Genomic DNA, 26,269 nt, shown 5'->3' on the forward strand with positions numbered 1-26,269 from the left:
AATGAGCATAACACTTTATATTCGTTTGATCATACTCAGGAGCTTACTGAGCATATCCTAATATGAAAGACTTAAAAGATATGAAAAGAAGCTAACCTACTAAAATGACAATCTTTGAGATTAGCAAGGATTTAAAAAACAGTAATACAATGTGAGGAACCAAGAAAAACAATACAAACACATGCTGTTAGAAAAAATAAATTAGCACAAAGCCTTTGAAGCTGTTACTAAATTTCACTGAACATCAAAAATTTAAATATTCATGCTCTTGGGCTCAACTTTTCATCTAGGCATTTTTAAATCTTTCATAAATATATATACTCAGAAATATAAGTAAAATGCTCAAAGATGATATGTATATAGAACTGTAGGAATAGTGCCTGACATTTCATATACTAAAATATTCTAAGTGAGCAAAAACTGTAAATGTACACCAGACTTCTGATAGCACCAAGGTAACAGACCAACTATAATTTAAAGACAGAATATACACTTCCAAAAGCACTAAGAGACTGTCCTGGTGAGAATCTCTATAGGGCAGGAGTCACAGCTATCTAAAAAAGAATAATAACCCTCCTCAACAGGAAGACAACGCAATGGCCCTACAACTGCAAGTCTTTTCAAATAGAGAATAGGAAAAAAAATAAACAATACATTTAGACATGGCCAATTTTGAGATGTCTCTGCCTGAACCAGAAATGAGATCCTAGGAGACCTTCCCTTCCTGTGTTTCTGATGTTTATCATCTGAGAAGAATGGAAGAAAAGGAAAGTAAGTATTTGTTTATGGAAACAGTAACAAACATGAATACAGAGAAACATATGAACAGATTATTTTAGCTTGAGGATAACGATAAACAGATTATACACATTTCTAGCATTATAATCTGTTTATGAGCAAGATACAGGCTTTCTTAACTACTTTCCAAAATAAAGTATCTCCAGCTGAGCATAGTGGCACACCCCTTTAACGCCAGCACAGAGGCAGCAGTAGGTGAAATTCTATGGCCTTGAATTCTAGAACAGCCAACGCTACTTTGAGAGACCCTGTTTCAAAAAAACAAAACTTGGAATGCCCAATATAAGTTTATTTTATTAAGTTTATTAAATAGAAAAATAAAACCACTTTCCTGGACAGATGGTGGTGGCATAAACCTTTAATCCCAGCACTCTGAGTTCAAGGCTACCCTGGGCTACACTAGGTGATCCAGAGAGAAAAAGCCAGGTGGTGGTGGCTCACACCATTAACCCCAATACTTGGGAGTCACACACCTAAAGGCACTAGGAAGGTGGAGACAAGAAGGAATATGGTTGGGAGGCGAGAGGAATATAAAACAGGAGACAGGAGCTCACGGCATTCAGTCTGAGGATTCATGGAGACAGAATTTTGCCTCCCTTCAGTTTGAGAATTCAGTAGAGGTAAAAAGTCTCTCTAATGAATGGTTCCTTTACTTCTCTGACCTTTCAGTATTTACCTTAATTGACTCCAGGTTTTTTATTAAGACCAATTAGAACTAGTGTTACAGGCATGTGCCACTCACTGTATTCAGCTTTCTGTTACAGTGTTTTGTTTGTTTCTATTGTATATGCACACAACAGAACACTTGTAGAGGTCAGATGGTAACTTGAAAGGACCAATTCTCTCCATCGTGTGGATTATAGATATCAAACTTGTGTCTTAAGGTTTGGCAATAAGTGTCTTTGATCCACTGAGGCATATTGCTTTCCCTCTAACAATAATTTTCAAAATAAAAAGTTTAAAGAAGCAAGTTTTCATATAAAAATTTCAAGGATATGTATTTTTTGTGGTGTTGGGCATTACATACATCTGTATGTGTTCACACCCATACACACAATCAGAAACAACTTGCGCTAGTCAGACATCTACTATGTGGGTTCTAGGCATCTCGGTTCAGGTTATGAGGTTCCACAGCAAACACCTTTTACTCTCTGAGCCATCTCACTGTTGTCAAAGATCTGTTTTTAATAGCATTAATAATGGCAAAAAGGCCAATGAGTTTACACAATTTAAACTGTTAAAAATAAATAAATGAAACAAAGTAAGATACCAAGTAGCCATCTTGGTCTGTCAACAATCAGACCATCCTAACCTCATTACCAGTCCTGTCTGAAGACTTCATCCTGAGTCACCAAGATATATTGTACCACCTACATACATACAAAATAACAAATAAATACCCTTTCCCACTTTAGAAAAATATGTATAAAAGGCTTTTTTTTTTTAGATCAATTCTTTTAATTATGTGTACGTGCTTGTGTGTGGGTATAAAGGTGTGCAGGTCACCTGGAGCTGTATGTAGTGCAACTGCTGTGAGCCACCCTGATCTGGAAACTAAACTGCGTCTTCTGCAAGAGCAGTACTTACTATTACCCACTATGTCATCTCTTCAGCCTCTAACAGATAAATATGTGTTAGGAAAGCAGCTGAGAACTACATTAAACAAAAGTTAGAGCTCTGGAACACCATCAAAAATATGATAGAGACATTATGGCCTTAAGTCTATTCCCAATTCACACAAAATTAAGACATAAAAAGAATATAGGAGGTAGTTCTAGCCACAGGAATTAAGAGGGCAGAAGAATTAAACAAAAGACACACAAATTTGAAAGAAAAAAGTTAGCCAGGTGCAGGGATAGATCTGTAATCTAAGTTCTTGAGAGGCTGAGGCAGTAAAACAGCATTCCAGTCTAGCCTGGGCTACACACTAAGACTCCAAAAGGCAAACAAACAAAACAGTTGAGGATAAGCTCTATATTGGCTTTTAACATCCCTCCCTACTCAACTCACACACACACATACACACACAGCTCTTAAAAATTAGAAAGAAAAAAACTAAAGGACATTCAAGTGATGTATGTAATATTTTTACATTAAATTTCAGACATGACTACAATAATTCTTTACTTGTACACTTAAATATTCAGCAACAATACCTCAATTTTTTAGTTCTAGTTTGTTCTAATTTAGTTCTAGTTTAGTTGTCTCATTTTGCCTTTGACACGGATCTTACTACGCAACCCTGGTTGGGCCAGTACTATGTATCCCAGGCTGGCCACATTCTCAGCAACCCTCTTGTCTCAGTTTCCCAAGTACTGGGACTACAGGCATAAGAAACATGCCTGATTTTTTTTTTGTATTTTTTTCAACATTTATCTACATTCACATGTGCCAATGCAGGCAAGGGCATATAAGTTAGAGCAATACCTCTGGTATAAGTCATGTGTATGTATGTCTAAGATTTTCCATCTCCATTTCCCATTTCCCTGTAGGAACACAGAGATTACAGAAGCATGTGTCATCAAGTCTAGATCTACATGGGTTCTAGGTATACACACTCAGGTCCTCAAGCTTACTGCTTTTATGCACCAGGGCATCTATCTCCCTAGTCCCTTGATTTTGGGGATGGGAGTGATTTTGTTTTTGCTTTTGAGATAAGGACTTACTATGTAATCCTGACAGGCCTCAAACCAAAAGATCTCTTGGGTTACTGAAGACCACCATGCGTGGCTATCAGCTCTCTTTAATATTTGTAGCATTTATTTATCTGTGAGAGCGTGCAAGCTGCGATACGCGTATGCAGGATCAGAGAACGTGTTCCAGGAATAGGTTCTCTCCTCTCACCCTGCGGGTCTTGGTAACTGAGTTCAGACTCTCAGACTGGGCAGCAAAGGTCTTTACCCCATGAGCCATTTTACCAACCCGACGGTATTATTTTTAAGGTATTAATAGAAAATCATTAATAAATAGTTGGAGGCTGATTTCTTTAAAACATTGTTTAATTATAAAGTAATTTTTCTTAATACTTACCTAAACTTGTGGGCTTGATGAGAACATCAAGGACATCATAAAAAGGCAGGTTTTTTAACTGCACATCAGGATGGACAGGAGGAATGGGAGGAGATTGCTGCTGCATCTCAAATGTGGGCTTAGTGTCCTGAAGCAGCACAGAACCAACAGGAGATGATGGTGAATGAGGTGTAATTGAAGTAGAAGGCAACGAGTGGATTCCAGCCACAGCCAAGTCAGGTTCTACTGGTGATGAACTACCATCCAAACTGAAAACTGATGATTTGATTGTGGATAAATCAGAAAGTCCTTCAAGTGTCCGTGGGTATCGGCGTCTATATAATTCTCGAATTTTAATCTGAACCGCAGGGCTGCAGCCACTCTTCAACAAATGCAACGCCCTCATCAGGAGGTCATGTTTGCGCCCACTTTTATTCCGTCCAGCAAAGCCTAGCAACACTTGTAACTCAGAAACCCTAAAACTAGAAACCATATTCTAAAAGGGAAGAAAAAGAGAAAAAAAGACAAGTCATCATCAAGTATATTTTAAAAACCCATTAAATCATACTGTAAAATAAGATTTTTCCTGATAGTAATCAATACTTACATATACCACACCACTTAGAATACTAAGATTCAAAAAGTTATCTTCTCTTGAAACTTCCATTTGAGTTATGTTAAATCAGATTTTGTTTTTTCTCTTTATGTTGGAAACCCACTCTTGGTTTTAATAAACATCTTATTGTCAGACTATGCTCCACTATAAATACCTATTTGTTTCTTCACTATAAATTCTTTAGCCAATGACAATGTTCTTTTTCAAAACTGAGACCTCATAATATAAAACAGTATTTGTACAAAATTGTTCACTAATTAAACAAACAACAAGCTGGATTTTTATGTAAGATAAAACTTTTAGTGTTGCTTAGTAAATCTACAAAATCCAGCTGTAACTGGTATCCAAAGCCAATGCACTTTTAACCCATATTCAAATATTAAGGAACAGACAATTTTTTTTTGTTTTTTTGTTTTGTTTTGTTTTTCGAGATAGGGTTTCTCTGTGGTTTTGGAACCTGTCCTGGAACTAGCTCTTGTAGACCAGGCTGGTCTCGAACTCACAGAGATCCGCCTGCCTCTGCCTCCCAAGTGCTGGGATTAAAGGTGTGCGCCACCACTGCCCGGCTGACAAAATATTTTTTAAAGAAACTTTAAAATATTAAGAATAAGCCAGACTGATGACGCACACATTTAATCCTGGCACTTGGGAGGACGAAGTGCTGTGGAACAATGGTTTTACCCTGTAAACATTTGTTTCTTGTACTGGCTTAATAAAAGGCTGATTGGCCAGTAGCCAGGCAAGAAGTAGAGGCAGGGCAAGAAGAACAGCATAATTCTGGGAAGAGGAAAGATTCAGTCTGCAGTTGTCACCCAGACACAGAGGAAGCAAGATGAGAATGTCTCACTGATGAAAGGTACCAAGCCACATGGCTAACACAGACAAGAATTAAAGGCTAATACGAGTTATAAGAAGCCTGATCTAACAGGTCAACCAGTTTATAATTAATGTAGACCTCTCTGAGTTTCTTTGGGGCTTGTCGGCTGTGGGACCAGGCAGGACAGAAATCTCAGTCAATAAAGAAGCAGGCAGATCTCTGTGAGTTCAAGGCCAGCCTGGTCTACAAAGTTAGTTCCAGGACAGTCAGGACTACACAGAGAAATTCTGTCTCAAAATACAAAAATAAACAAAAAAATAAAACATTAAGATTAAAAATCACATACATCCTATTTAACAGTCATCCTTCAAAAATGATTAAAAATTCCAACTTGGTATTCAAATGAGAATAAGATCTCTACCAAGTAAGGAGCAGAGTAGATAGAATTCTTAAAAATCAAGAGTAATCTCATATACTTACTGATTCATACTTGAGTGTAAAACAAACATAATAAGCAATTCCTGCTTTACATATCTCAACTATTCAGTCACTAAATCTAGTAACTACTCTAAAGCTCTGCTACCTTTTAGGTCTAGCTATGAAGTAATGCTCAGTCAAATCTGAACAAGAGGTAAAGCACAGAGGTGAGATTTACCTGTGGCACACATGAATCATCTTCAAGAGAAAGGAAGAAACCTGAAGCCACCCATCCAAAACCTACTCTCTGGAGACCCTCGTCTCTCTGTGGCTTGGGGTCTTTCCTATCCTACCTCATCAGTTAGGCATGAGACAGCCTGGATTCCTTTCTTGCAAGACTAAAGCTCTTAACCCCAGGGGGAAGGAAGTACCAACTAAAAAGACGACAGGGTTAAGAGCTTAGAAATAAGAATGTGGAATCACAGGACTCTGAATTGTACAAGATAGTATTTACATTGAAAATTCTGCAAAGACAATGGTGTAAGGGTCTAGGAGACCCAGTGGAAAATCTGGAACCCGAAGTCTACATACAGGCGACAGGGACCAAGACTCAGAACCATGGATTCTTAGACATGGTTTGGTAATTAAGAGCACTGGCTGCTCTTCAGAGGATAAGGGTTCAATTCTCAGCACACACAACAAGCAGGTCACAGGAGATCTCTCTCGGCAGACACCTGCACTAATATACACATAGCTATTTACATATCTGTGTAGTTAAAAATAGGACTTTTTAAAAGATGCTCTCTTTTTTAACTTGGCTTTAGCAGCAACTTTCATCCAGGTACTTTGGGAAGGGAGTGTAGTCAAGTCATCAGAGGCCTCAAGGGGTAAGGTTAGCCTGCTGTGATAGTAGCTCACGAATGGATTTTTGGCTATTTTTCTTCACCAATGTTTGATGTGTGTATCTTTAGTATACTCTTTTAAGCTGATTTTTGTTAGCTTTTTATTCTTATTCTACACTATGTATTTGGCTTCTACTTACTCTGAAAAAAGTAATTTCTCTACAGAAAAATATTTGATTTTGTTTGTTTTTTAAAGATGCACAGAACTAGGGATAACTCAAGAGCAAGGCCTTTAAAGTCCTATTCACAAGACCCTGGTTTCAATCTGCAATACCAAAAAAAAAAAAAAAAAGGAGGCAGGCAGGTGGATCTCTCTGAATTTAAGGCCACACTGGTCTACAAGGTGAATTCCAGGGTTATATAGAGACCCTATCTCAAAAACCAAAAGCCACAAAATACAACAAATTACAAAGTTAAAACTAGGAATATAATCCTATAATCCAATCTAATCACATTCAGTTAAAAACGAACTATAGAAAATTTTAAAGCTGTAGTGTATATGAAGACAAGTTAGACGCACCACATTAAAAAATATCTCATTAAGTAGGAAAATATTCTAGTTATCAGTAATCATCAATACACTGTTTTCTTGAAACTTTCCAAGTGTTAGTTAAGTATGAGACAGAACTAACAAAAAGTCTGAAATTTAGGTAAATTCTAGTTGATTAGAAATTGATACACATACAAAGCACGAACACATAAAGTAAAAGTAAACCTTTACAAAACAACATATTAGATTACAAAATCTATAAAACCCACAGCTCTAGACATCTCTCTAAATGTTTATCTATAATTATAGAAAATAGTTCAAGAAACAAATGGTATCAAAATCAACCCAAAAGCAGAGGAATTGAAGGATAAAGCAAAAACAATTAACTAGAAGACAAAATAAAGTCAAACCCAAGAACAAAAAAGTAAACAAATGCATATTATTATGAATAATAAAAAGGCCAGGCATGATGACACATTCCTTTAAATCCCAGCACTCCAGATGCTGAAGCGGAAGATCTCTGTGAGTTCAAGGTCTTCTTATCTAGTTCTACCACAGCAAGAAATACATAGAGACCCTATATCAAAAACAAAGTGATGATAGTCATGATGATGATGATGATGGTAAAAGAAACTGAGCATGGTGATACATACCCGCTATCCTTGTAATATAGACATTGAGGCAGGAGGACAGCAAATTTTGAAAGCAGTGTGGGCTATGAAAGCTACTCTTCCTTAAAGAAAAAAGTACACGCAACAAGAACTTTTCAAGTTTCATGCCTAATACTCCAACATTGAGAAAGTTGAAGCAAGAGTATAATCTCAAGATCCAAGGTAACAGGGTGAGCTACAGAGTATGTCATGTACACACACACACACACCACAGAACAGAGTCAAGCTGGAGATAGAACAATTGCTTATATGTACACTGTCTGAAGGAGGGAAAAAGGGATAAAAGTACTTTACTAGAAAAACGTAAAATATGTCATCTGATTCACTAAGAGGTAGTGATATTTTGTCTCCCACCTCCATCTATAACATACACAGACCAGGCAGTTTAGTGAGTAAATCCTGCCAAACCTCCAAGGAAAAGAATAAATCCTATTTCCTGGACTGGTCAAGAAACTGTAAAGTTAATATTGAGCACATTTTAGCACACACAGTAATCGTCTCATTCTTACAGGGGAACTAATATATAGCAGAGAGACTATTTTAAATAAACATGGGTCAGGCATTGGTGGCGCAAGTCTTTAATCCCAGCACTTGGGAGGCAGAAGCAGGAGGATCTTCGTGAGTTTGAGGTCAGCCTGGCCTACAAAGAGAGTTCCAGGACAGCCAGAGCTGATAAACAGAGTAACCCTGTCTTGAAGAAGGAAGGGAGGGAGGGAAATGGAAAAGATGCTGAACTATGTAAAATATTGATAAAACTTCAGCAAGTGGGGGTTATGTGTGACACGACCTTTTCTGTCTTTCATGAGAGACAGAAACAGGTGTCTCTCATCCCAGATAGGGATGTACAAATACCAACAAAGTAGAATTTGGTGAATCAATGACCTTTATTGTTATGGTTTTGGTCCCTTTAAGAGACAAGCCACACCCATTCCCCTCCCCATCGGCTGAGGCAGGCTGATCTTCAGCTTCCGGCCTGAGCTCTTTCTCTTTTCCATCTTCCTCTCAGAGAGGCAGAGGCAGCTTCGCTCCTGCCTCTCTCCCCACTTCTCTGCTCTGCTTCCCCCCTTCTCTGTCTCTTTCTCCTCTTCTCTCTCTCTCTCTCCCTCTCTCTCCGTCCCCCACTTCAACCTTCCTCCTCCATAACCCCCTGAATAAACATTCAACCTCACCCTGCATGTCGTGTCTATCCATGTTTCTGTCTTCTGCCCGCCCGCCATGTGTCTCTCTACCTGGAACCAGCCATTGCTTGGGGACCAGCAGCCGTCTCTGCCTGGGGCCCACTGTCTGCCACCACAGAGCCCACCGCCTGTGGGACCGGCAGCCACTTCTGCCTGGGACTGGCTGCTCCCAGAGCCCGCTGTCTGCTGCCACATGGCCTGCTGCCACCACATGGCCCACTGCCACCATTTGGGACCTACAGCATTTCTGCTGCCTACTGCCACCAGAGATCTTGCAGCATTTTTAAAAAAGAATAACATTTATTGGTTACCTACACAAGTATGGGTTAGGTGTTGCTTGAGGAGAAGAAATGATTCTAAGACAGCTGTATCATCAAGGCCCATACTAGCATGGATGACAGCTCACAAAAGCTGGGAAGCCTGGAGCACACTGCACAGCCTGTAGGCAGCTCAGCAGGTTAAGAGTGTCCTTTCTCGTCTAAACCTCTTCCAGGAAGATGGTCTCATCTCAGTCTGCTTAGCAGCTCAGTTTCCTTTCCTCTAAGAGGGTCTCTCAGATTTTATGTTTACTCTGTCAGGGAAAGACTTGGTGAATCTGTTCAGTTTCAGGAACATCCTGAAGCTCTTTTGAGTCTTATGCCTTTCTACTTAAGGAGCTCCGATGCAGAATGGAATGTTTCAATCCCGGAGAAAATAGACAACAGAGATGTAGATCATTCAACCAAACTTTCAGGTAAAAGTCTGACAAAACAATAGACTCACAAACAACTTTTTCGTTTCCCAAGATGAAGCACAACAATCTACTTGCTATGGTTTTAATTAAGTGCCATCCAAAGCCACATATTCTGCCTTTTCCTGTGGTTGGTCATCAACTGGGTCCTGCTGAGCTTATTTGTCCAAGCTTGGAGGGAAGCAGGAGGATTAAGAAATGGCAGGTAAAAAATGATAAAGATACAAAAGAAAAAACAAAGAACAGAGTAAGAGTCTGGAGGGCAACCCAGTGAATACCCCAGTCCAAAGAGGAGGGAGAAAACAAAAGACTTCTTTACCAAGAAGCACTGAACAAAATAATCACCTTCTCAAATACCCAAAGCAACAAGTAACCACACCCTAGATCAAAACGTCCTGTTAGTAGCCACGCCCTGGGTCAAAATTCCCAGTCAATAACCTTGAAGAAGCAGAACAGGCCTGACCTCTCTGACCTTGTGGAAGGAATCCTTGTCTGTGGGCTCACTAGCCAAGATGATACAAGAAGATGGTAATTAAGCCTTTAACAAGTGGAGGGTTGGTGAAAGGTTGGGGTTGAGGCCACTTTCTTTCCTGGCTGCCATGATGTAAGCAGCTCAGCTTACACACATTCCCTGAAATGATGTTCTTCCTCACAAGACAGAAAGAAGGTATCAAGGAACCACTGAGAGAAATCTCTAAAACCCTGAGCTAAAATAAATCTCAGGTTGATTACCTCCACTATGAGTATGACATACACAATGACATTCTTTCAAATAATTAAAAATGATTATAGTTGATAATTGTTTAAACTGAGTAATAAGAACAGACACTTTGCAGTCTTTGAAAATGCAGGAATGTTTCCTGGTTTGATTAAGCATGTCAAAGTTGGGACAAGACACACAAATGCTATTAGTTTCCAAACTTTTATTCAAATAAATAAAAATATTTATATATTTTAAGATGGGGTAAAAAAGTTTAAGCCAAATACCAATTCATATAAAAGGAATGCAGGCTCTTTGGAGAAAATGGTTCATTATAGGTACTACAGGTTTTGGTTTAAAACTATACAAAATAAATTTACAATATTTTACAACATTTTATCATACTAGAAAACAAAAAATTATACAAAACTGAGGAGATATTATTAGGACACAGAGTGGTCTCAGCCAGAATGATATAATCTGAGAATTGGAAAAGAGTAATTACACTGGGTTGAAACATTATATATACAATAAAATTTGCTCATAATGACGCTTTAAAACCTCACTGATTTCCTTTAGATGACATGAGAAATCAAATTATTCTAATGCTTATGAAAACCATTTAAAAAATTTACTGTTTTAAGAACGAAAGCCAGAAGACTTAGATAAATGACAGAAAAGCATCTGATAAAATTTTATTTATTCATGATATAAAAAACTTTAATTAGGTAATGAAAACCTTGTCAACTGTCAACATGATAAATGACATGAGAAATCAATAGCAAATATCCTATTAAAGATGAAACAATGAATCATAAATCTAAGGCCCATAAAATGAATATTATTTTGTCATTAAACATTATTCCATATGTAGGACCAAGCCACAACAAGCTCAATAGAGGTCTGAGTCTCAGTAGTTTATCCTAAGGCAATACCTGCTTCCAAGTAAGACCACAAACTGAGCCTACCCAGGCATCACTCCAGAAAAGACCATCCAAAGGAAATTCCTAAAGTTCCAAATGTTGTAGATAGGATCACCTGCCAGCACACACCCATCGCTTTTAACCAGGACACCCCAAGACAAATGTCAATCAGGATTGAACCGGTCACCCCACACACTGCTAATATAACTTTTCTGGGTTTTGCCTTTAAATAGTGTCCTCTAGAAGGGCAGGATACCTCCTCTAGCTGCTGTGCTGACGAAGTCCCTGCCAACTTGTAACATACACTATAAACCTTGCTTTTGCATTTCAGTGTGTCGGTCTCCCAGGTGGTCTTTTGGGGGTCCCCACAGACTGGGCATAACACATATATTCTAGGTAACATAACAAAGCAATAAAGTCTTTAAAGTAGGAGCTGGAAATGTAGCTCATGTAGTAGAATGTTTGCTTAGCATGTATGATGCCCCAAGGTTCCATCCCCAGCACTGCATTAACTAGGCATGGTAGCACATCTGTAATCTTAGCATTTGGAAAACTTCATGGTAGCACATCTGTAATCTTAGCACTTGGAAAACTTAAGGCTGTAAGACTCCCTCACAAATACAATCAAAAATTTTAAGAGAATAATAGTAACTAAAATACAGCAATATGTAGCAAAAAATTATGGACATAGCATGTGGGATTGCTAGGGAGGCAAGGCGGGGTTCAAGAAATTAACATAGGGGGCTGGAAAGATGACTCAAAGGTTAAGAGCATTGGCTGCTCTTCCAGAGGTCCTGAGTTCAATTCCCAGCAACCACTTGATAGCTCACAGCCATTTATAATGAGATCTGGTGCCCTCTTCTGGCATGCAGGCATACACCTAGGCAGAGCACTGCATATATAATAAATAAATTTTCAAAAATAAGGAAATTAACATAGTATTGCATTTTAACAGCTAAAAAGAAAAGTCATGTGAACACAATCAACACAGAGAATTATTAACAAATTCATGGTTTTATAAAGGAGGAGTGTTCTCAAATGGGTGTGTGGTGCATGACTGTAATCATGGTGATGGAGGCTGAAGCTGAGTCAGCAAGACTGTTACAAGTTCAAAACCAACCTAAAATACATAGTCTGTATCCAGCCAAGGACATACAGCAAAACTTCGTCTTAAAAATAAGAATAGAAGGGCCGGGCGATGGTGGCGCACGCCTTTAATCCCAGCACTCAGGAGGCAGAGGCAGGCGGATCTCTGTGAGTTCGAGACCAGCCTGGTCTACAAGAGCAAGTTCCAGGACAGGCTCCAAAGCCACAGAGAAACCCTGTCTCGAAAAAAACCAAAAAAAAAAAAATAATAATAATAAATAAGAATAGAAGGAAAGTACTCATTTGAAAAATAGTACTTTATACAAATAGAGGGTGTAATGGTCTGTCCTGTCCCCCACAAACAAATGGCGAAGAAATCAATCTATTCCAGTTTACAACATAGTTTCAGTAATCAAGTGTAGGCGTAAGTCGCAAACAATGCCACACCAGTTTGGAATTATGATTAATATGGTGATATTTATTTAAAGGGGAAAAAACTTACAGATCACCGTCCCAGACAACAGCCCTCTGTGCAACCAGGAAGGGAGTCTAGTCACAGGCGGAGCAGGAATTGAAGAGAGCGAGGAGAGGGAAGTGGCCGCTTTTTTAAAGGGAGAGAGACCACGCCCCAATGGGCTGGTATCTCAGCGGCTATAGGCTGGAGGAGCCGAAGGACCTCCCGCAACAATCAAGATGCAAGATTGAGTTGTGAAACCCCAAACAGAAAGAAACACAAACAAGCCTAAGTTATTTTTGACAGTAGTGTAAAAACAACTTAATGAATGGCATTAAAGCAATTGGACACCCATAGATAGCTTCAAATAGATCACGTCTGTATTTATTTGCAAGAACAAAACCAAATGACTTGTTCCTTGGGGGGTGGGGAAGGGAGGAATCTTCAGGATCTAAGTCAGTATGACAGTAAAAAGCAAGACACATAAAAAGAAAAGTGACATATATCTTAATTAAGGGATCTAGCTTAGGGTGGGCAAGAGACCTGAACCTAGAGGGGCTCCCAGGTGCCCAGGGCAGTGAGGATAAGAAACCTGAAATGGCCCTATCCTATAACCACACTGATGAATATCTTGCATATCACCATAGAACCTTCATCGGGCGATGGATGGAGATAGAGACAGAGACCCATATTGGAGCACCGGAATAAGCTCCCAAGGTCCCAATGAGGAGCAGAAGGAGGGAGAACATGAGCAAGGAAGTCAGGACCACGAGGGGTGCACCCACCCACTGAGACAGTGGGGCTGATCTATTGGGAGCTCACCAAGGCCAGCTGGACTGGAACTGAAAAAGTATGGGATAAAACCGGACTCTCTGAACAATGAGGACTGATGAGAAGCCAAAGACAATGGCACTGGGGTTTGATCCTACTTCCTGTTCTGGCTTTGTGGGATCCTAGCCAGTCTGGATGCTCACCTTCCTAGACCTAGACCTAGATGGAGGGGAGAGGACCTTGGACTTTCCACCTGACTGCTATGACTGTCTGGAGAGGGAGGGGGTAAGGAGTGGGGGGAGGGGAGTGGAGTGTGAGGAAGGGGAGGGAAATGGGAGGATGGGAGGAGGCGGAATTTTTTTTTCCAAGAAAAAATAAAAAAAATCAAGATAAAAAAAAGAAAAATGACATGCTTGACTTCACCAAAATTAAAACTTATGTTTCTCAAAAGGCCCCTTTATAACAAAGAAAAGGCAGTTATCGGGCATGGATAAAATATATGCAAGCTACATATCTAATAAGGGACTGGAATCTAGAATATACTTAGAACCATTATCATTCAAAAGGGAAAAAAAGGGAGGAAACAATCCAATTAGAAAAACTTCAAAAGAAAGATATTCCAATAATAAGAACATATAGGCAAAAAGGCACATAAAAGTTAACATAATTAGCCATCAGGGAAATGCAAATTAAAACCTCACTAGCACATCACTTAGATACCTACCAGAATGGCTAAAATGAAAAAGTATTAACACCAAATGCTGGCAAGAAGGCAGAGAACCTGGATCAGTCCATACATTGTTTGGTAGGGATATAAAATGGTACAGCAACTCTAGAAAACAGCTGAGCAAGTTCTTTAAAAAAAAAACAAAACCTACACATACTATAGCCATAGACCCATCAATTATAATCTTAGGAAGAAAAGTGAAAATTTATGCAAGTACACAGATGAATTATGATTAAATCTTTATAAAACTTTCATTCATAATAACTATTAACCCAGATGTCCTTTAACAAATGACTAAAACATTGCAAAAAATACATACCCACAACTACTCCTTATTTAAAAATAAAAAAGAATGAATCATTTTTTGTATATTATGGACCAGATGACACCCAGAGAATTAATTATGAAAGAGCAACACTGGGGAGATATGACTCCATGGAAAAGCTGCCACACATGAATGACTCAGAAGGTGGAGGAGACAGACTCCACAGAGCAGGCTGTCTAGCATACTGGCAAAATTTGAGTTTCATTTGAGATCCTGCCTCAATAAGATTGAAAGAATTGAGAATGATTCCTGACACTAGTCTTGGGCTTCCATATACATACAAATGCATGGACACAACACATCTACACAAAGAAACAAGCTGGGGAAAGGAAGGGCAGAACCCAATAAGCAATTTATGATGCATAATTATATAACATTTTATATTTTTTATGACTGGTGGTGGTAGGCAGAACAACATGGGTACTGGTAACAAAATCCAGGTCCTTGATAAGAGCAACAGTCACCCTTAATCACCTCTCCAGACTGCATGTAATGTTAAAAATAAAATGAACCCAGAAATGAAGAACTGATTGGTAGGTCTCTGAAATTAAGGTTTAGGAGTTAATGAGTAGGAGAGAACTAAGTGTGGCTATCTATAACATACTAGGTAAGACATCACTGTTTTGGATTTTTTTTTAATGTTTTAGGTTTTTTGTTTTGTTTTGTAAGATAGGGTTTCTCTGTACAACAGCTATGACTGTCCTGGAACTCACTTTTTAGACCAGGCTAGACTTGAACTCACATAGATCCACCTGACTCTGCCTCCTGAGTGCTGGAATTAAAGGTGTGCACCAGCCTGTGAGGTATTTTTGTAATGACTAAAAGAACACCTCACCCTAATAACAACTGGTTTATAAGTCGTGCCTATGCCAACTGTAATGCAAGCTGTTACCAATGAGTATATTGCATGAAGATTACATGGTGCTGGGAATACAGCTCAGTAGGTAGAGTCACAGCAGGTTTGAAGCCAGCCTAGGATTCATTAGACCCTGTCTCAAAGAAAATACATAAACTAGGCAGTGGTATCAAAGAACTTTAATCCCAACACTCAGGAGGCAGAGGTGGCCTTGTCAAAAAAAAAAAAAAATCCCTGAGGGTAGGGCAATAGAGACTGACTGCCTATTTTAATTTCTGTATTCCTGTGGAAGAAGAGAACAGAGTACATACACCAAAAACACTGCAGTATATACACACACTCATAAAGTTTTTGTAAAATGTAGCGGCACTATTAGAAGGTTCAAGTCAACCACTGGGGTGGGAGTCTTTGAGAGTTCTTATGCTCAGGATACTGCCCAGTGAGTCAGTAGACTTACTGATGCCTACAAGATGTAGGACTCTCAGCTACTCCTCCAGCACCATATCTACCTAAAGCTGCCATGCTTCCACTATGAAGACAATAGACTGAACCTCTCAAAATGCAAGTAAGCTACCTCAATTAAGTATTTTCCTTAGCAACAACAAAAAAGCTACTCAGAACAGTTACTGTGGTCAGAGTGTCTCTTCATAGTAATAAAAACCCTAAGACAGAAATTAGTACCAGGAGCGGGGTATTGCACTGATAGGCCTGACCATGTGTGTGTTTGAAGGAATTTGACTTTGGTACTTTGGGATTGAAAGTAGTAGAAGGCTTTATGCCATCATAGTAGAAGTATGGAAGACAGTGAGTGGTGTTAGTGGTGTTAGAAGTTATTTGAACTGTCAGGAGCTCATTCAAGAGATTTCAGAATGCCGGGCGGTGGTGGTGCACGCCTTTAATCCCAGCACTCGGGAGGCAGAGGCAGGTGGATCTCTGTGAGTTCGAGACCAGCCTGGTCTACAGAGCTAGTTCCAGGACAGGCTCCAAAGCCACAGAGAAACCCTGTCTCGAAAAATCAAAAAAAAAAAAAAGAGAGAGATTTCAGAGAAGAATTTTAGTATGTTGTCTAGAGATCATTCTTGTGATATTTTGGTGAGGTACGTGGCTGCCTTTAGACCTTGTCAGAAAAGTCAGTCTGAGGCTAAAGTTAAGAATTTTGAATTCCCTTGGCAGAAGAAATCTCAAGACAGCCTAATATAGACTCTATCGTGTGGATTTTAGTGGTAAATCTAATGAAGTTTTGTAATGAAACAGAGCAAGCTGTGCAGGATAAATTACAAAAGCAAAATTTTGAGGACAAAAGGAGCATGAAAAGTGGAATGGAACTAAGTCCAGTGTTCAGGGAGATAAACAGATTAAGAAATGAAATGAAGGGAGTGGTGACCTCAAGGCAAGATTCCACCCAGCTAAATTTCCAATTTGTGAAAAGAAAAGGAAAGTTTAGAGTTGGTGGTGCACACCTTTAATCCCAGCACTGAGAAGGCAGAGGCTAGTGGATGAGTTTGAGGCCAGCCTGGTCCAAGATCAAAAACAGTCAAGCTAAGGCAGTGAAAGCTGGTGAAGATGTAGTTTAACAAGAGGCCCATATTCCAACCACAGTAAGGTACAAAACTTGGCAGCTTTGACCCCTTGGTCATGACTTTAGAGTTAGAATGAAAGAAACAGGTTATGGAATTTAAAAAAACAAGCTATGGAATTGAAAAGAAACAGGTTATGGAATTTGCTTCCATTCCTAAAGAAAGCTGCATGTGTTTGGGGTGTTCCAGAATGGAGGAACACCTAGTAGAAAAGGCATTGTGTGAAGTTATGAAATTGCAGCCTTGGAAAACCCAATATGTCAGAGATGCCAGTCATGAGATACCAGCCCAAGAGAAAGAAGTGTATTGCAGTCAACAAAGCAAATTGATGTTAGATATTTGAAGACCATTTCAACATCAGACATGAAGATATAGTTTGGAGCTTGTCCAGCTGGTTTTTGGTCTTGCTTTTGTCCAGTATTTCCTTGCCATGCTACCTATTATGTTTTGAAATGGTAATAAATATCCTATGTCATTATATGTTGGTGATCTGCTTTTGCTTTTACTTTTTACAGGGGATTACAGTTAAGAGACTGTCTTGCATCTCAGAAGAAACTTTGGACTTTGAAACAAGTTTGAGCCTGTTGTAGACTGTGGGGACTTCTGAAGTTGGTCTGAATGCATTTTTTTGGTTGTTTTGTTGTTGTTGTTTTTGTTTTTGTATTGCTATGGCTATAAGCCTTTAGGGGCCAGGGAGTGGGATGTGGTGGTTTGAAAGAAAATGGCCCACAAAGGGAATGGCACTATTAAGAAGTATGGCCTTGTTGAAGGAAGCCTGTCACTGTGGAGGTGGGCTTTGAGGTCTCTTTTGCTCAAGTTTCCCTCAATGTGATTTACAGTTGGCTTCTGTTGCATGCAAAATGTAGGACCCTCACTATTTCTGCAGCGCCACATCTGCTTGCATGCCTCCATGCTCCCCACTACGGTGATAATGGACTGAACCTCTTAAATTATAAGGAAGCCACTCCAATTAAATGATTTCCTTATAAGACTTGCTGAGGTCATGGTGTCTCTTCAAAGCAATAAAAACCCTAAGGCACTGACCTAAAGAAAAACACCCAGCAAAATAGATTCAAGCTCTAATGTGATCAGGTGGTGGTGGCACAAACCTTTAATACCAGCACTCAGGAGACAAGAGGATCTCTGAGTTCAAGGCCAGCCTGGTCCTCAGAGCTAGTTCCAGGACAGCTGCAGCTATTACAGAGAAACACTGCCTCCAAAAGAAAAGAGAAAAGAAACAAAACCGAGGGCTGAAAACAAAAAATAGAAACAAAGAGAATACAAAGAATCAATGAAGCAAAGTGTTGGTTCTTTGAGAAAATTAACAAGATAGACAACCCTTACCCAAACTAACTCAAAAGAGGGAGAGAGAATATCAAAATTAACAAAATCAGAAATAAAATGGAGGATATAAGAAGAGACACTGAGGAAATCTAAAAAACCATTCTTCAAAAACCTATACTCCAACAGACAGTGGTGACCCACACCTTTAATACCAGCACTCAGAAGGCAGAGACAGGAAGAACTCTGAGTTCAAGGCCAGTTTGTCCAAGTTCCAGGACAGCCAGGGCTACACAGAGAAACGGTCAAACAGAGAAACAGAAAAACAGACCAAAAAAAAAAAAAAAAAAAAAAGCCTGTACTCTACAAAACTGGGAAATCTCAAAGAAATGGGTGGATAACTTTCTTGATAAATACCACTTACCAAAATTAAATCAAGATCAGATAAAAATTCAAACAGACCTATAACCCATGAAGAAATGGAAAAATTAAAGGACTTCAAAGCAAAATAATAATAATAATAATGCCCAGGGCCAAACAGTTTTAGCACAGAACTCTATCAGACTTTCAAAGAAGAGAGAGCTAATACCTCTTGTGCCTATACCACAAGAACCCCAAACAAGAATACCAAACGCTTGGTCCACTATCCAACACTCCAGCACAATGGGTGGAAGAGAGCAGCCCTGAGCATTTATAGATTAGGGTTTATATAGGGAAAAACCACAAGGGAAAATCACAAGTGGGTCACAGCCTTCCTTGTCAGAGGGTCTTGGGGTAGCTGACATTTAACCTGACCAGTTACAGTGAGGGGAAGTACAGAACTAAAGAGTAGTTAAAAATACATCAGGCATTGTTGAGCTGTCATTAGCCGTGTGATTAGTGGTCATCAATCATACCCTCATCTGTCATACCCAGGTGGTTCGACTTGTTTTAAGAACTTGGGTGAACTTGGGATCTTGGAGAGTGTATAGGAGGGGTGGTCTTCGTTTAGTTCAAACTTGACCCTCCCATACCAATACTCCTCAAATTAATCCACACAACAGAAACAGAAGGAACATTGCCAGATTCACTTTATGAGACCACAGTAATCCTGATACCTAAACCACATAAAGATTCAACAAAGAGGATCATAGAGTAGTTTCCCTCATGAACACTGATGCAAAATAATACTGGCAAAGTGAATCCAACAACACATCAAAGAATTCATCCACCATGATCAAGTGGGCTTCATCCTGAAGATGTAGGGATAGTTCAACACAGGAAAATCTGTCAATATAATCCACCATATAAACATACTTAGATGCCAAAAAAAGCCTTTTACAAAACTAAACACCCCTTCATGATGTAAGTCTTGGAAAGAGTAAAGAACATACCTCAACATAATAAAAGCAACTTTCAACAAGCCTATAGCCAACATCAAATTAAATGGAGAGAAAATCAAATCAACCCACTAAAAGCAGAAACAAGACAAGGCTGTCCACTCTCTCCATATCTATTCAGTACTTAAAGTTCTAGTTAGAGCAATGAGAGAACTAAAGATCATGGGGATACAAAACAGAAAGAAGTCAAAATATTGTTATCTGCAAATGATATGATAGTATACATAAGCAACCCCAAAAATTCTATGAGGGAACTCCAATAGCTGATAAAAAAAACTTTCAGCAGGGCTGAAGAGATGGCTCAGAGGTTAAGAGCATTGCCTGCTCTTCCAAAGGTCCTGAGTTCAATTCCCAGCAACCACATAGTGGCTTACAACCATCTGAAATGAGGTCTGGTGCCCTCTTCTGGCCTTCAGGCATACACTCAGAAAGAATATTGTATATATAATAAATAAATAAATAAATTAAAAAAAACTTTCAGCAAACTGCTGGATACAAGATTAACTCAAAAAACAAGATATTAGTAGCCCTTCTATATACAAATGACAAATGAACTGAGAAAGAAATTAGGAAAACAACCTTCACAATAGCCACAAACAATATAAAATATCTTGGGTTTAACTCTAAACCAAGCAAGTGAAAGATTTGTAAGATTAAAAGCTTCAAGTCTCTGAAGAAAGTAATCAAAGACATCAGTAGACAGAAAGATTTTCCATGCTCAAGAATGGGTAGGATCAACGTAGTAAAAATGGCCATCCTACCAAAAGCAATCTATAGACTCCACTTAATCCCCAGTAAAATTCCAACACAATTCTCTTTTTAGAAATTTATTTAACTTTATTTCATGTACACTGGTATGAAGGTGTTAGATCTCATGCAACTGGAGTTACAAACAGTTGTGAGCTGCCATGTGGGTGCTGGGAATAGAACTCGAGTCTTCTGGAAGCGAAAGCAGCCAGTGCTTTTAACCGCTGATCTCTCCAGCACCCCACCCCTCAACACAATTCTTTATAGACCTGGAAAGGATAATACTTACTTAACTTCATATGGAAAAACAAGAAACCCAGGATAGCTAAAACAATCATGAATAATAAAAAGAACTTCTGGAGGTATCACTATGCCTGAATTCAAGCTGCACTACGAAGCTATAGTAATAAAAACTGCATGGTATTGGAATAAAAGCAGGCACACTGATCAGTGGAATCAAATCAAAAACCCAAACATAAATTCATAGATCAATGGACACCTAATTTTAGATAAAGGAGCCAGAAAGACACTATGGAGGGGAAAAAAGCAACTTCAATAAATGGTGCTGGTCAAACTGGTTATCTGCATATAAAAGAGTGAAAATAGATCCATATCTATCGCCCTGGATAAAACCCAAGTCTAAGTAAATTAAAGACCTCAACATAAAACCAGATACACAGAACCTTAGAGAAGAGAAAGGGGGGAATATCCTTGAAAGAATTGGCATAGGAAGCAATTTCCTGAACAGAACACTGATAGCACAGGCACTAAGATCAACAACCAGTAAGTGGGACATCATGATACTGAAACGCTCTGGAAAGCAAAGGATGCCATCAAGAGGACCAAACAGCAACCTACAGAATGGAAAAAGATTTTCACCAACTCCACATCAGATAGAGGGTTAATATCCAAAATATATATAAAGAAACTAGGTTATCAAGAAAACAAATAATCCAATTTTTAAAATGGGTACTGGGGCTGTAGCGATGCGGCAACGGTTAGGAGCACTGGCTGCTCTCTTCCAGAGGACCCCAGTTCAATTCCCAGCACCCATATGGCAGCTCACAGCCATCTAAAACTTCAGTCTTGGGGATCCAGCATCTTTACATAGACATATATGCAGGCAAAACACCAACAAACATAAAATAAAAATAATTTTTAAATGGGATACAAATCTAAGCAGAATTCTCAATAAAGGAAACCAAAATGTCTAAGGAACAAAGAAATGCTTGACATCCTTAGCCATCAGGGAAATGCAAATCAAAACTGCTTTGAGATTCCATATTACACTTGTCAAAATGGCTAAGATCAATAACACAAGTGACAGCTCATGCTGGCAAGAATGTGGAGCAAGGGTGAACACTCTTTCATTCCTGGTATGAGTGCAAATTCATACAACTACTATGGAAATCAATATGGCATTTTCTCAGAAAACTGGAAATCAATCTTCCTCAAGACCAAGTTATACCACTCTTGGACATATACCCAAAGGATGATACATCCTACCACAAAGACATGTGCTCAAATATGTTCATAGCAGCTTTATTCATAAGAGCCAGAAAATGGACACAACATGGATATCTCTCAACCGAAAAATGAACAAAGAAAATGTGGTACATTTATACAATGGAGTATCATTCAGCTATTTAAAAACAAATATGGCATCATGAAATTTGCAGGCAGGCAAATGGAATTAGAAAAAACATCCTGACTGGGTAACCCAGACCCAAAAAGACAAACATGGTATGTACTCACTTATAAGTAAACAGTAGTCAATTATAATCATGCTACAATCCACAGACCCAGAAATGCTGAGTAACAAGGAGGGTTCTAAGAGGACATATGAAACTCCCTGGGAAGGGGAAACAATAGATTTTGCAGGTGAACTGAAAACAGGAGAGATCAGGCAGAGGAGGGGAGGGAGTACAGGATTGAGGTGGAAACCTAGACCAATAGAAACTCTCAGTATTCAATAAGGGTGACCCCAGAGAGGGCTTCTAGTAATGGAGGAGTCAGAGCCAAAATCGGAAATTCTCTATACCAGGCAAGGCTCCCAGAGGTGGAAATGGGACACCAGGCCAGCCACAAAACCTTCAGCATATAATCTATCCCACCTACAAGATGTACTGGGAAAATAGACACACAGAACATTGGGGAATGGCCAATAACTGCTCTAACTGCCCACACAAGAGAAAGCCCATGCCCAACACTACCTGGATGACCAGAAATGGGAGGCTGGATATAGCCCAGAGACCTATGATGAAGGAGAAAGAAAAAAAAAAAATCAATAGAATGATTCCTAACAATATCCTTATATACTCATAGATCAGTGCCTAGCCCAATCGACATTAAAGAGACTACCTCTGGCAGCTGATGGAAGCAGATGCAGAGACCCACAGCCAAATTAGGAGAGAGAGCCCAAACTGAAGATCTCCATCAGGTCCTTCCCCTTGGTGCTTGGGGAATCCTGTGGAAGAGGGAGAGGAAGAAATGTAGGAGCCAGAGGGGTCAAGGATAACAGGAGAGAACATGGCCCACAGACTTCAACTAAGTATGGCTCGTAGGGGCCCACAGGTCAGTGCTAAATACTCTGCCTATATGATATGGTTGTTAGCTTGATATTTTATGAGGCCCCTGAAGGTAGAAGTAGAGAATGTCTCTGATTCTTTTGTCTGCTCTTGAGACCTTTTTGTTCCTATTAGATTTAATGCCTGTTATTAAAAATCATACTGCTCTGTATGAAAGAACAGCTTCAATAGATTAAAAACTTTCAAGAGAGATCATAAAACAAATATTTTGATAAACTTCCATAAATGATCAAAGACCAAAGCTAACAATACAAATAAATGGCATTGAAATTGAGGGTTTGGTAGACTGAAGAGTAAAAACAACAATCATTTAAACAAAATCTTAGCATTCAGTTTAGCCTCTTCAGAAGGTAAATGTTCAGCTTCCAGGAATTGGAACTTTATCTCAGGTAAAACAAAATGCAAGATGGGTTGAGTGTATAGGGCCAGAAGGACAAATAGGAAAATTAAAACCATATGTTGCTAACATCGCAATGGATTGTGGGGGAGAAGGACATGATTTTTACAGCAATGGAAAACACAGATAAACATTCCTCCAATCTCAGAAACAAACCATAAACTAACATGTGCTTCTGATAAAAAATATTAAAAGGGATTATCAAGGATGTACATGAGCAGGGCATAACAGCTACTGGTGTATCAAATGGTTAACTGAAAAACCTGTGTAGGAAGAACAATGGCCTTTGACCTCAAAGAAATTACAAGCATTAGAACAGCTCATACAGGAGCAGTTAAATGCTCAACATATTAAAGAATCAACCAGTCCTTGGATTTCTCCTATATTTGTTACTAAAAATAAATCTGGAAAATGAAGAATGTTAACAAATTTAAGAGCCATAAATAAGGTGATTGAGCCAATGTGCTCTCTACAGCCTGGAATTCCCTTGCCTTCTTTATTACCTAAGGGATGGACTAAAACAGTGATTGATTTTAAAGACTGTTTTATTACTATACCTTCACAAGAACAGGATAGAAAAGTTTGCCTTTCATAGTGTCTACTTATAATAGTTTCCAGCCTGTTAAAAGGTACCACTCGAAGATTCTTCCACAAGGAATGTTAAACACTCCCAATTTATTTCAATATTTTATACAATAGATGTTAGAACTAATTTGTGAACAGTTTATTCAATCTACACTGTATGGATGCTATCTTATTGGCTGATTCAGAAACAGGTAATTTTAGAAACAATTTCTGAATAAGTGAAGAGAATTTTACCTTGTTGGGGATTATAAATTGCTCCTGAAAAAAACACAAGAGATCCTATTATTTAAGATATAAGGTAGATTTACATAAAATTAAACCACGGAAAGTACAAATCAGAAGAAATCAATTACGAACTCAATAATTTTCAAAAATTGCTGAAAGAGGGGTCTGGAGAGATGGCTCAGAGGTTAAGAGCATTACCTGCTCTTCCAAAGGTTCTGAGTTCAATTCCCAGCAACCACATGGTGGCTCACAACCATCTGTAATGGGGTCTGGTGCCCTCTTCTGGCCTGCAGACATACACACAGACAGAATATTGTATACATTATATATATAATTGCTTAAAGATATTAACTGGCTATGGCCCACAACTGGATTTATAACTCAAGAACTAAGTCATTTACTTCAAACGTTACATGGTGATAAGGACTTAAACAGTCCAAGAAAACTACCAACTGAAACTCAGAGAATTGGCTCTGGTAGAAAAAAACAAAGGTTGTGCATGCAGGTCACCTAGATCCAGAGCTTGTCTGCATTGATTACTTTACCCTCTACTCATTCTCCTGTAGCAATTCCTATGTAGGGAAAAGATGATATCTTAGAATGGATATTTATCACATAGAGTAAAAGCTTAAAATTCTGTTTAAAAAAAATGGTTTCTATTCTGAAAAGAAAATTGAGACTTTAACAAAGAGCAGAAATAGGCCCAGCAGAAATTGTAGTACCTTTAATTAATGCTGAAATTGCTTCATTATGGGCAAAAAATGAATATTGGCAAAGAGCTTGCAGTAATTTCTAGGGAGAAATTAGCAACAAACATCTCAAAAGCAAGAAACTTCAGTTTGTAAAAAGAACCAATTGAATTCTCCCCCATATAGTAAAGGTAACATCAATTTCTGGAGCCCCTACACTCTATACTGATGCAAATAAAACAGGAAAGGCAGGTTATGAGTCAGGAAAATTAAGAAAAGTGGCTCAAAACCCTTGATTCGGTTAAGAAATCAGAATTATATGCTGTTCTCATGGTGTTATTAAACTTTCCAGAACCTTTTAATACAGTTATTGACTTTCAATATACAGAATTGTTTTACATATTGAAGCTGCTGAACTTATTCCAGGTGATACAGAATTAACTTTGTTCTTCCTCAACTTGTGGCCCTTGCTGAGGCCCATGGCCATGGGTAGCTCAGGGCCATGGCTGCTGCTCTCCAATGGCAGCTACAACAGGAAGCAGAAGACTTTTACAATCTGTATACTTCAGTGATTGACCATTCTGTTTCAAGATCAATCCTCCCCTCCAGAGAGACAAATGAATGAATATATTTTCACACATCTGTTTGAATGCATAAAATACCTACCACAAGGGCAGCAAGGCCAGAGACCAAAATTCTAAAACAAAGGAGTCTACAACGTTGAATCTTTGGACTTTTCCCCAGAGAATGGGGAATAGAGAGGTTGAGAAGTCAAGCAGGTCACATATGGTGGCACACACCTTTCTTTAATTTCAACACTGAAGAGGCAGGAGGATCTGTAAGTTTGAGGTCATCTTGGTCTACACAGCAAGACCTTTTCTCAGAAAGAGCTCTAGAGACAGACAGACAGATAGACACAGAGAAAGAGATATACCAAGCGAGCATTGAGATGAAGCTTCTAGACATTCGCTCAGTTATGAATGAGAACAGTAAGGACTGAGTTGCTAAGCTATGATACTCAGTAAGTTAGGTTTATTAAATGCATTTACTTGATTATAGAACATACAGAAAGCATAAAGGTAGCATAGATTTTTAATTCTTTAAAAAAGACTTTCAAGCCGGGCGGTGGTGGCGCACGCCTTTAATCCCAGCACTTGGGAGGCAGAGGCAGGCAGATCTCTGTGAGTTCGAGACCAGCCTGGTCTACAAGAGTTAGTTCCAGGACAGGCTCCAAAACCACAGAGAAACCCTGTCTCGAAAAAAAAAAAACAAAAAAAAAAGACTTTCAAATATTTTTAATTATGTGTTTGTCTGAGGGGGATATATGAATA

At 38.9% G+C, this 26,269-nt stretch overlaps 1 protein-coding gene across 7 annotated transcripts in view; it reads right to left on the reverse strand.

Annotated features, from left to right (window-relative positions):
* Nucleotides 1-26,269, reverse strand: part of Pias2 (protein inhibitor of activated STAT 2) — a 79,740-nt gene that overhangs the window by 44,589 nt on the left and 8,882 nt on the right. For 5 of the 7 annotated variants that reach the window (XM_075968228.1, XM_075968227.1, XM_075968229.1 and 2 more), the window contains exon 2: nucleotides 3,829-4,303. In XM_075968228.1, the coding sequence (XP_075824343.1) occupies nucleotides 3,829-4,303 (475 nt within the window). Of the gene's footprint in view, nucleotides 1-3,828; nucleotides 4,304-22,667; nucleotides 22,709-22,815; nucleotides 22,922-26,269 lie in introns of all 7 variants that reach the window. The other 2 variants (XM_075968232.1, XM_075968230.1) reach the window with 1 other exon arrangement.

This window comes from Microtus pennsylvanicus, chromosome 4 (genome assembly GCF_037038515.1).
Source record: "Microtus pennsylvanicus isolate mMicPen1 chromosome 4, mMicPen1.hap1, whole genome shotgun sequence".
NCBI classification, from domain to species: Eukaryota; Metazoa; Chordata; class Mammalia; order Rodentia; family Cricetidae; genus Microtus; species Microtus pennsylvanicus.